The sequence below is a fragment of the Xyrauchen texanus genome, chromosome 46, assembly GCF_025860055.1.
Source record: "Xyrauchen texanus isolate HMW12.3.18 chromosome 46, RBS_HiC_50CHRs, whole genome shotgun sequence".
NCBI lineage: Eukaryota > Metazoa > Chordata > Actinopteri > Cypriniformes > Catostomidae > Xyrauchen > Xyrauchen texanus.
Window position 1 is genome coordinate 15,296,941 of NC_068321.1, and position 11,678 is coordinate 15,308,618.

The following is an 11,678-nucleotide window of genomic DNA, read 5'->3' on the forward strand; positions in this document are numbered from 1 at the left end:
TTGGTATGTGCAGTATGTGTCTTATGTATACAAAGTCTAGCTGTACGTTACGTATATGTCTTTTTTTAGTGTGCAAGGCGACCTGGAAAAAAGCAGCTTTTTATTTTGATAATAACTTATATTGTGTTACATGGAAAAGAGTCATGTCAATTTTGAGTGTCAAAAAGAATGGTCGATGGATAAGATAATTTTTATTTTAAAGCAAATGATCCACAAAAAGTGCAACTTGATTGGACTGATCAAATTTGAGTAATTTCTGCCACCAAATTTTAGCCAGACACTTTAGTTACATTTAGTTAAATTTTAGTTACAATAATCATAGAAAGTAACTATCAAAGCTACACATTATATTTTGTATTATTTATTTTGCATTAAAAATCAACGAAAATGCAAAAGAAAGTGACAAAAATACCAAACATTTTCCCTCCTTTTATCTGTAACATCAATCTAACATTTGATCTATTTCATATCGTTGTCATGCATTTAGACACTGTAGTTACCAAAAGATTCAGCCCACATGAGTGTTTGCCATAAATTAATAACATTCCTGTTACACTCCTGTTGTTCCAAACTTGTATGACTTTCTTTCTTCCATAGAACACAAACAGAGATGCTTGGCAGTATGTTAGTCTCAGTCTCCATTGACTTTCATTGTATCTTTTTTCCATACATTGATCTCTTTTTGTGTCCCATGGAAGAAAATCATATGGGTTTGAAACAACATGTCAGTGAGTAAATAATGACAGAATTGTAATTTTTGGGTGAAGTATCCCTTCAAAAATAAGTTAATTTCTAACAATGGATATAATTTTCTTCCTTATGTTTGAATGGGCATGACAGTTCTGAGCATAGCCCACCTAGACCAACCTGCTGTAGATGTCCTGAGCGCACTTCTAAGAAAATCCTCTCTTCCTTTCAGGTATATCCAGGCTGCCACATCTCCTAAGGACATCGTCATTGTGGTTGATGTCAGTGGCAGCATGAAAGGTTTGAAAATGACCATTGCCAAACACACCATCAACACTATCCTGGACACGCTTGGGGAAAATGACTTTGTCAATGTTATTGCAGTAAGCACACCCTTTGGTTTCCATTTATAATCACTTTAGCAACATTTCTATTGCAGACATACATTTCTGAGGCTGTCGTTTTAATTTTGAAAAAACTAATTTTCATTATGCATCCTTTCCATAGTACACTGATTATGTCCGCTACGTGGAGCCCTGTTTTAAAGGAACATTGGTTCAGGCAGACTTGGACAACCGAGAGGTAAGCCAATTATTTACTTCACTTGAGCTTAAGGAACTAAGCCAATGACTCCATTCAGTTGCCACAGCAGGAAACCTGCTTACTATCATTCCCCCCATATGCACTCATGTCCACCTCCTACACATTTTATACTCTATGTTTGTTTGTGTTTTTTGTGTGTGGTTTACTTGGGGATCTCACTGAATTATAATGCAGTGAATGCATCATTCAGGTCTTTTGTCATTTAAACATCTAAAATTAGTAGTTCTCAACTGGTGGGTCACAACCCAAAATTGTGTCTCAGGTCTGTTCTTATTGAGTCACAGATGGCAGGGAAAAACTAATGCTAAATGCAAATAATAAAATGCAATTTATCATTTAATAGTGCATAGTTAGGGTAGAAAAATCAAGACGATTTTGAACTTTTAAAAGTGCAGAGAAATTGCTTCTAATATCTTGACCAATATCTTCAATATTGTTGGCAAAAGTCATGCATCCAATCAAATTCTAATGTATTTTGGCGTAAAGTTCATCTGTCACTTGTTAGAAGACGCCACTGCCAAATTAGGCAGATGACTTGTGTGATTTGCCCGAATGCTCTAAAACCATGAACAAAACAAGGTTAATAAGATACGGTTGAAATGAGAATAAACATGGTTTGTCAACCTCAGTTTGTTTTTAATAATTGGCTACCAAAGCATAAAACTGATTAAACTCAAGAGACATTTAGAAAACAAACACTCAAACTGTGAAACCAAGTCTGATGACTTTCAAGATTAAACGAATGAATTAATGGATATATTAATATATTTCAATGTTTGTTTACATTTGTACCATAAACTATTCTGGCACTGTGTTGGTTCGCCACTTGATGACATATGTAAAATCTGGATCCTGAACCAAAACCAGTTTAGAACCAGTGTCTTAACTTGTTTACTCACTGTATTCAAAGCTGTTCTACACCCCATTTTCTTTTCTCACCTTTCTAGTCCATGAGATTTCAGTTATTTCTTGGTTTAAATTTTTCCGCTTTTTACCTATTGGTGCAGGTAAATCGCTTGTATTATGGGGCCACTATACTCTATTGTTGCTTTTAGCCATGTGATAGCATAGTGGGTGGGTGATTTCATCTGACGTGCTGCTCTTTGTTTGATACATATCTGAGAGCAATTGGGGACATACTCTAATCTCTGGATTTACAGTCAGATACAGAATTACAAAGTGATTGGATAGTGAAGCAATTGTAGGTAGCATGTATCATCTTGCATATCACTTATGTATTACTCATTTGACAGTGTATGTTAAAATAATATACAGTATCATCAGATAATCATCAGATAATTTACACCAGCTGTAAATACTGGAAGATACAATTAGCACCCCAGTATAAATACCAACATAAACTATTTGCATTTTGCCTACAAATACTTTGTATACAAATAGTACATACCGTATGTGTATATATATATATATATATATATATATATATATATATATATATATATATATATATATATACACACTTATCCAATGTACAAACTGCATTTTGTGTGTGTGTGTGTGTGTGTGTGTGTGTGTGTGTGCATGTGGTGCAAATAGCCATGCTGTGTGGTCCTGTTCTCACCCTATGCAAATTATGGTATTGACCTACCTAGTACACTTGCATCATAAAACATGATTCATAGACTATAAATAGGAATGCTGTAAGAAAGTTCCTGATTGTTTGTCTGTTTTGTAAAACACCTGTACTACTGTATGTCCTTGAATGTCTGGAGAATGTTACACATGTAGGACAGTTGGTCAGGCCTACTCAGCCATGGACGTTGGCTTAATGCAAGCTGACGGGTCAGCAGAGCTGGTAATGATATTGCAGGTCTAAGTCAGCCAGCATCTGTTCGAGTTGCTGACAGAGAGCCTCTAAGAAATATTCGGAATGACAGCAGCATGAGCAGATCCCTGTCTCACCTGCTTGGATATGAACATGATCCTAGAGTTGTGTCCCATTTTTGTTCATTTGTTAATAGAGCTGTTTAGGTTGTGGTCCTCAAACCCAGACATGGGTTAACTTGGGAACTTCTATGGTTTTTCATAATGGTAGTATTGAATTTATAAGTTAAATCAGGTCTGTGGTTAAAAATACTTAAAGAGACTTTCATGTTTTGTTAGACAGAACAATTATACACAGTAATTCATCAAATGTTAATTTCAAAGCCGCTGTGTTATACAGTGGTTGTTTGTTTAATTTGGCAAGTATACTCACATGCTTGTGGTATCGTAGGTCCAGATGTAGCAACTGGATAGCAACATAGTTTTTTGCAATTCTTTTTAGTGACACTAGTGGTGCAGAAATGACACACTTCAGCTCTAAAGGGATCTCAAATGTGATTTCTCTTTCATACAGTAAGTCTGAACCAATGAAATCTCTCAGTTTCATCCTCTCTTCCCCCACCCAACTCTCATTTCAGCATTTTAAGCTGCTTGTGGAAGAACTCCATGTGAAGGGGGAGGCTAAAGTAAAAAAAGCCATGAAGGAGTCTTTCCGCATCCTCGCTGACGTTAGTATCATTCACAACATGGGGACGCTCATTCGCACAAACTAACACATATTCAGTACAAACCTATGCGTACTGTGCCAACCCTCAGCATGTCGCCAACCCTCAGCATGTCCTCCGTGTTTCTCTTCCTGTCTCCTAGGCCAGAGCAAATGGTCAGGGCAGCCTGTGTAACCAAGCAATTATGTTGATCACAGATGGAGCCATGGAAGACTTCCAATCAGTGTTTGAAGAGTTCAACTGGCCTGACAAGAAGGTAACACACAATCTGCCTCCACAATGGAGGGAGTAACATATGACACACTACATTTACCTACTGCTTTTTTAACATTTCTGAAGACTGGAAAAAGATCTTGATTGTACATTTTGCTTGTGTGCTTTGCCAATTAATTGTTGATACAAAGTGGTTAACATGGCCAGAGTCACACATTTCAATCCTAGATGTTCAGTGTAGTCTCAGATTTTGAACCCTGTTGTATTTCCTTAAGAACAATTATAAAATTAAGGTAACATAATATTAAATGGTGTGGCCTCTTGCAGGTACGGGTTTTCACTTACCTTATTGGCAGAGATATGACCTTCTCAGAAAATGTCAAATGGATAGCCTGCAACAATAAGGGTATGTATTCCTATCCAACTTTATTCAGCTATTATTTAAGTTTAAAGGGATAGTTCACCCAAAAATGTGTATGAGAGATGTGTATGACTTTCTTTCTTCTGCTGAACACAAAAGCTGATTTTTAGAAGAATATCTCAGATCTGTCGGTCCATACAATTCGAGTGAATGGTGACCAGAATTTCAAGGTCCAAAAAGCACATAAAGGCTACATAAAAGTAATCTATAAAACTCCAGTAGTTTAGTCCATGACTTCTGAAGAAACATGATAGGTGTGGGTGAGAAGAAGATCAATATTTAAGTCTATTTTTGATTTACATTGTTCTCCCTGCACAGTTCTCGGTGGTGATATGCACAAAGAATGTGAATCACAAAAACAAAAGAAGAAGAATGTGAAATTGAAAGTGGAGATTTATATTAAAAAATAAAGCTTGCGCATTCAGCAGATTTAAAAATGCATTGAACATATTGCATTGAATTGTAATTACCATTGAAATCTAATGGTATGTTTGATTTATCCAGGTTATTACACTCACGTCTCAACACTTGCTGACGTACAGGAGAACGTCATGGAGTACCTTCATGTTCTGAGTCGACCAATGGTCATCAACCATGACCATGACATAATCTGGACTGAGGCGTATATGGACAGTGTGGTGAGTACATGATAATACCACTCTGACTGTTCAAAAGAAAAACCTTTCGGCTTGGTCATTTACTAAACCAACTAAACCATTAGAGCTTGGTATTGTAAATCACCAGTGAACTCAAAGGCTACTAGCTAAAATCCACATTTCAGATAAATGTGATGACAATGCAAGTCACAAACTCCCACATATTTCCAACAGTTCTTGGCTCGTTTGAATACATTTTAAGCACTTAATGGTGATTTTGCTGTTATGTGACCTAATCATGTGCCAGCCAATTTTGACTTCTAACATGATTCTCTCCCATTCATCCCCATCATCTCCTCTATCAAACAGCTTCCTAACACTAAGGAGGTACAGCAATAGCACTTAGAGACAGAAGAACCTATAGTTACAATAGCCTGTTGATATCCATTGAAGTTTTATGCCATTGTACTTTAGAATACCTTTATAGCCTGTGTTTAGTGTATTATGTAGCTAGACTTCTAGTTTAGGACGCCCCCTAGTGTTTATCATCATTTATTACAATAATTGCTGGATATGCAGATGAATAGAGCATTTAGAATGTAAAGAGGGTACATTTTTATTTCATGTTGACTTTAAAGGGCCAGTTCATTCAAAAATGAAAATTCTGTCATCGTTTAATTGCCTTGATATTGTTGTTCCAAACAAATATGACTTTCTTCTGTGGAACACAAAAGGAGATGTTAGGCAGAACGTCAGCCTAAGTTACCATCCACTGAAGAGAGTCAAAAGGCTTTGGAAAAACATGAGGGTGAGAATGATGGCAGATTTTTATTTTTGGGTGAACTATCCTTTTAACTGTGAGTATTAGCAGTCTAAATGTTTGAGAGTGAGGTATGGATTAGATTTTTTCTCAAATCTCTCCCATAGCTGTTCAAAAGCATGGCTCACAGTCTGCTGCTCATGACCTCTGTGGCCATGCCAGTGTTCAGTAAAAAGAAAGAGACACTTTCTCATGGCATCCTGCTTGGAGTGGTTGGAACTGATATCCCCCTGTTGGAAGTGATGAAACTAGCACCCCGATATAAGGTACAAGTGAACCACCACAAGTAAAGGTGCATCTAATCGCCATACAAAAAGAAGTTCCAAACAAAGGTTTTTGAACTTCTTCGAGAATGAACAAAGTGATGTCTGAGTTTGCAGGTTGGTGTAAAAAAAGGAGAAACTGCGCAAAGTGAAAGATTAGAATAGGCAACATTTATTATGCATGCAGCCTAGGCTTTATTCAAGCTGTCAAACCACAAAAAGACATGCGTGTTACTGCCTATGCACAATATTAGATTTTACCCTGGGATAAAGTCAATAATATATTTCCCTTGATAACAATTTGGGTCTAATTGAATGGAAAACTATGTGAGTAGCGCAAAGAATTTTGAGCATCCCCAAAGATTGTGTCTGTGCGGCGTCGATGGCAAGAAACAGTGGCGATATGCATATATTCAAAGAAAGCAATGGTTTCGAAATTTTGGCAGCTGTATGTCATCCGCCTGAAGTGCCCGGTGTGCATCCCCCTCTAAAGTCTCTTGTAATTTCAGTATAAATGTCTGTGGTGCCAATGGTAATCATGAAATGTGTGTCTTTTAGCTTGGAACTCACGGCTACGCCTTCCTCATCACAAACAATGGATACATTCTGGCCCATCCTGATCTACGACCTCTGGTGAGTCCATCTGAATCCTTTAACTTACTGTCTCAATCACTCAAAATCTTTTCCACTGTCCTCTAGATATTGACCTAAATGCCATGAAGTGATGTTATATTGATTTTTTCATCTCTCTTGCTGCCTTAACTCTGTTTGTTTGACAGTATCATGATGGGAAGAAGTTGAAACCTAAGCCTAACTACAACAGTGTTGATCTATCAGAGGCTGAGTGGGAGGACACTGAGGACAGTGTGAGTTTTACAAACACACACACGCCGCACACACACTCACACACACACAAACACACAAACACACACACACACACAGATGTTGGTCTACCTATCATTATGAGGACTTTCCATAGACATAATGGTTTTTATACTTTACAAACTATAGATTCTATCTCCTAAACCTAACACAACCCCTAAACCTAAACCTCACAGAAAGCTTTCTGCATTTTTTCATTTTCAATAAAACTGTTTCAATTATGGGGACACCAGAAATGTCTTCAGAAATCACATTTATAGCACAATAACCTTGTAATTACCCATTTGTAACCTAAAAAAAAAAATGGTACACGTACACTCAGGTATGCTCAGCTTTCTGATGTTCTGTTATTTCTGCACAGTTGAGAACAGCCATGGTGAAAGGAGAGACAGGTACTCTGGCTTTAAACGTGAGGGCAGCTGTGGATAAAGGGGTGAGTGTGTTTATATCAGTTTTTATGTATCTTTTACGCAATCCACCCACTTAATTGCTCTTTTTAATGAAACCCTCACAAAAACTTTAAAATATCATCCCAAAAAAATAAAAATAAAAATAAATAAATAAAAACAAGGAATAAGACTTCTTTCCCACATTACAGTAATGACATTTTTTTTTTTATTTCATTTAAAATATTTTTAAAATGCAGAAAAATCTTAATGGTCCTGAAATAAGATTCAAAGTATATTTTTAATATTGAAAATATAAATTGATTGTAAAGTATATAATTTATTTCCAGTCATTTGCTGTAATTTAAAATCATATAAATTATACTAATAATAATATAAACAAATAAGAATAAGAATAAATAATATTTATTTATTTATTTATGTTTTATTTTTATTTTGGGGTAGAACCTGACATGAACATGTTCATGACCGGTTTCATGAGAGTCACTCTATAAGTAATAACATTACAAAAACAAACACAACATGTGTTGTTTGTGTTTTTGTGGGTACTGCATTAGATAATAACTTATAAGAAATATGTTTGATAGTCTTTGTGAAGGCACTTTTCTTTGTATCATCCAGAAAAGACCCTTGTTCCTCAAAAACGATTATTTCTACACTACCATCAATGAGACGCCATTTAGGTTTGTTAAGCTTTTGTTCATTCTTAAACATGGAAAAGCTTATAGATACCATTTCTCTAGCATTTGTTTATTGTATTTTCATTTTAAATAACAATATCTTCATATAATGTCTTTAATGAATATTTTTATGTCAGTTTTGGTATGGTGCTTACAAGAGGTCACGGGCAGTACATGTTCATTGGGAATGTTTCTGTGGAAGAGGGTGAGTTCACTGTATTTATGATTAATGGCTTATATAAGAAATTGTACATACACACACATATACAGTATATATATATATATATATATATATATATATATATATATATATATAATTATTAGTATAATGGATATAAGAAATACATTTTCAAAACAACACCGAGTGAAAAGATCTTTAAGTTAACGAGATATTAAGCTGCCGCATCACTCGTTGATGTTGCTTCTGAACGTTTTCTGCTTTCTTTAGGTCTTCATGACCTTCAGCAGCCTGATCTCACAATAGCTGATGAATGGTAAGTATTGTTGTTTTGAAGTGAGAATATCACAACTGCTAGCATTTGGTGTATTTTGTTCTGAATACCGTTAGGGCAATAGGTCCCTAAAAACCTCAAAGTATATATCATGCTATGTTAGACTTATGATCTTTGGTTTAATCACTCAGGACATACTGCGAGACAGATATTGACCCTCACCACCGTAAGCTCAATCAGCTCCAGGCAGTGGTCCGATACCTGACTGGCAAAGAGCCAGACTTGGAGTGTGAGTTTTCCTTAACTTTGTTTTCCATCATTCATGCTATCATATTACCTGTTCAGTTGCTAAATTCTGTATAGATAATTGTGACATTTTTGCAACAGGTGATGAGATACTGCTACAGCAAATTCTTTTTGATGCAGTGGTGACAGCTCCACTGGAGGCCTACTGGACTTCACTGACACTAACCAGCCCCAGGTAAGAGGCTTTGTTTAATCTGTATAAGTTGTCCATTAAATACCTACACAAAGATTTTTGTTTACCCTGTGAAATCTCTCCTTCCTTCTAAAGAACATTTTGTGAAAAAAGGATTAGTGTTTTGTGTTTGAAGTCTTTCTCTCTTTGCTTTCATCTCTCTTTAGTGTAGATGAAGGCATGGAGACAGCTTTCCTTGGAACCCGCTCTGGGCTGATGCGTGTCATCAGATATGCTGGAAATGAGAAACGAGTGGGAAAGTGAGTGAGCTATTGAGAGATCAACTCCTTAAATCTGTTCACTGTAAAAAATGGAAAACATAACCGACATTCGTAAGTGCTTATTGAACATTTAATTTCACTCTTTGCTGCTATAACATTTGCCATTCTTCTGCAAAAGGCTCTCCACTTGATGTTGGAATATAGCTGGATGTATTTGCTCCCATTCAGACAAGAGTATCAGTGAGGTCATCGTCAAACATGTTAATTAAAAAGGGGTGTCCACAAACTTTTGGCCATATAGTGTATGTTTTATCTAGTTATACTCAGCTCATTACCATATACAGTGAGAAATTATGGTAACACTTTACAATAAGGTTCTATTTTTTAACATTAGTTAACATGAACTAACAATGAACAATTCTTTTACAGCATTGAATAATCTTAATCTTAGCGTTAATATCAATTTCAACATATAGTAATACATATTTTAAATCAAAAGTTGTATATGTTTACATTAGTGAACTAACAAAGAACAATTGTATTTTCATTAAATACCATTAACAAAGATTAATAAATTCGGTAAAAATATATATTGTTCATTGTTTGTTCATGATAACAATGCATTAACTAATTTTAACAAATTGAACTTTATTGTAAAGTGTTACCATAATTATATTATATTTAATAAAATAATACATGTCACTTTTACTGTAAATGTTCTTTAGAATTTAAAAGCATACATTTATTCCATAATTTACAGTGAAAATATTATATTTAACTAGCTAATATTATATAATGTACCTTATAGTAAAATGTTGTTCAAATTGTTTACATTAATGATATAGTGTATCGTACAACCTTTGTTTTTATGGTGTTATCAGTATTATTAAATACCTTTATTTTTGTTATTATTTTTTAAATATGAATTCATATATAATATAATCATTATATTCACTCTTTTAGCACTTTATTAGGAACACTATGGTCCTAATAAAGTGCCTGGCATGGTCTTCTGCTGTTGTAGCCCATTCACCTCAAGGTTCGACGTGTTGTGCATTCTGAGATGCTATTCTGGTCACTACAATTATACAGAGTGGTTTTCTGAGTTACTGTAGCCTTTCTGTCAGCTTGAACCAGTCTGGCCATTCTCCGTTGGCCTCTCTCATCAACAAGGCATTTCTGTCCACAGTTTTTGGCATCAATCTGAGTAAACTTTAGAGACTGTTGTGTGTGAAAATCCCAGGAGATCAGCAGTTACAGAAATCCTCACACCAGCCCATCTGGCACCAATAATAATGACATGGTTGATAAAACTGTGATCACATTTTTTCCCCCAATTCTGATATGAACATTAACTGAAGCTCCTGACCCGTACCTGCCTGATTTTATGCATTGCAATGCTGCAATTCAGTGAGGCAATTACAATAGAAGTGAATGGGGGCCAATCCGTAAATGTTAAAATACTCACTGTTTCAAAAGTATAGCCACAATGTAATAAATATGTGTGTTAACATGATTTTAGTAAATAAATAAAACTATTGGCTGATTAGATAATCGCATGAACAAGTAGAGGTACAGGTGTTCCTAATAAAGGGCTCAGTGAGTGTAGATTAGGAACTATATATATTGACACCAAAATGACATTCTAGAATGCCTGATACATAGTCACTGATTTTGTACTGTAAAGTTCTGGCAACCACATCTGCCAGTTTTTTTTACAATGTGCTAAAAACTGCAATGAAAATCATGTTATTTAGAAATTACTTTAAATGTAATCAATAGCAATATTTTTAATAGTAGTTATTAATATTATTATTAATTGTATGTTATTGACCTGCTTGTTAAGTTGTCTACCTGCATCTATAACAATAACACTCTAGACAAGCCATATTTACACCTCTCCTGATTCTTTGATTCCACAGGAAGTTCTTGACCGCTGTGGACAAAGAAAACCTGTTCACGCTTGACCACTTCCCCATCTGGTATCGTCTGGCAGCTGAGAACAAACCTGGACAATTCTTCTTTTATGTCCCGCAAGATGATGTAAACAAAGGTACTAAAATAGTTAAATACACTTTATCTTTATGGCAGAGATCATCTATTTTCATTTATTGTTTATTGCATTGTCGAGTTGATATATTTCATATATATCAATTGTCACAACAATGTCACAATTTACAGTTTATTTTATGAGCTACAGCAAACTTTGACCTCTGTTTAACAGGCAGGAACACTTTTGTGGCTGTAACATCTGTGACAGTGTCTGAGGGGAAACGAACTGCACTCGCCGGAGGTAAGATATCTGTACTTGTTTGCTTACTGAGAGCTGATTTTAGATCAGCACTATCAGCATATTTTGAGAAGACAAGGCTGGCTTAGAAATAGCCAATTATATATTTTTGCTTGTGAAGTTATGATCATTCACCACTTATTATTTCTCTACAA

The 11,678-nt window shown here is 35.4% G+C and overlaps 1 protein-coding gene across 2 annotated transcripts in view; it reads left to right on the forward strand.

Moving 5' to 3' along the window:
* LOC127638507 (voltage-dependent calcium channel subunit alpha-2/delta-4-like) overlaps positions 1-11,678 on the forward strand; it is a 38,042-nt gene that overhangs the window by 6,494 nt on the left and 19,870 nt on the right. For both annotated transcript variants that reach the window (XM_052120063.1, XM_052120064.1), the window contains exons 8-25: positions 920-1,070; positions 1,195-1,269; positions 3,714-3,803; positions 3,943-4,056; positions 4,341-4,419; positions 4,939-5,072; positions 5,958-6,116; positions 6,672-6,746; positions 6,893-6,979; positions 7,357-7,428; positions 8,024-8,085; positions 8,220-8,287; positions 8,531-8,576; positions 8,726-8,823; positions 8,922-9,015; positions 9,180-9,272; positions 11,156-11,286; positions 11,458-11,526. In XM_052120063.1, coding sequence (XP_051976023.1) covers positions 920-1,070; positions 1,195-1,269; positions 3,714-3,803; positions 3,943-4,056; positions 4,341-4,419; positions 4,939-5,072; positions 5,958-6,116; positions 6,672-6,746; positions 6,893-6,979; positions 7,357-7,428; positions 8,024-8,085; positions 8,220-8,287; positions 8,531-8,576; positions 8,726-8,823; positions 8,922-9,015; positions 9,180-9,272; positions 11,156-11,286; positions 11,458-11,526 — 1,697 coding nt within the window. The remainder of the gene's footprint in view (positions 1-919; positions 1,071-1,194; positions 1,270-3,713; positions 3,804-3,942; positions 4,057-4,340; positions 4,420-4,938; positions 5,073-5,957; positions 6,117-6,671; positions 6,747-6,892; positions 6,980-7,356; positions 7,429-8,023; positions 8,086-8,219; positions 8,288-8,530; positions 8,577-8,725; positions 8,824-8,921; positions 9,016-9,179; positions 9,273-11,155; positions 11,287-11,457; positions 11,527-11,678) is intronic.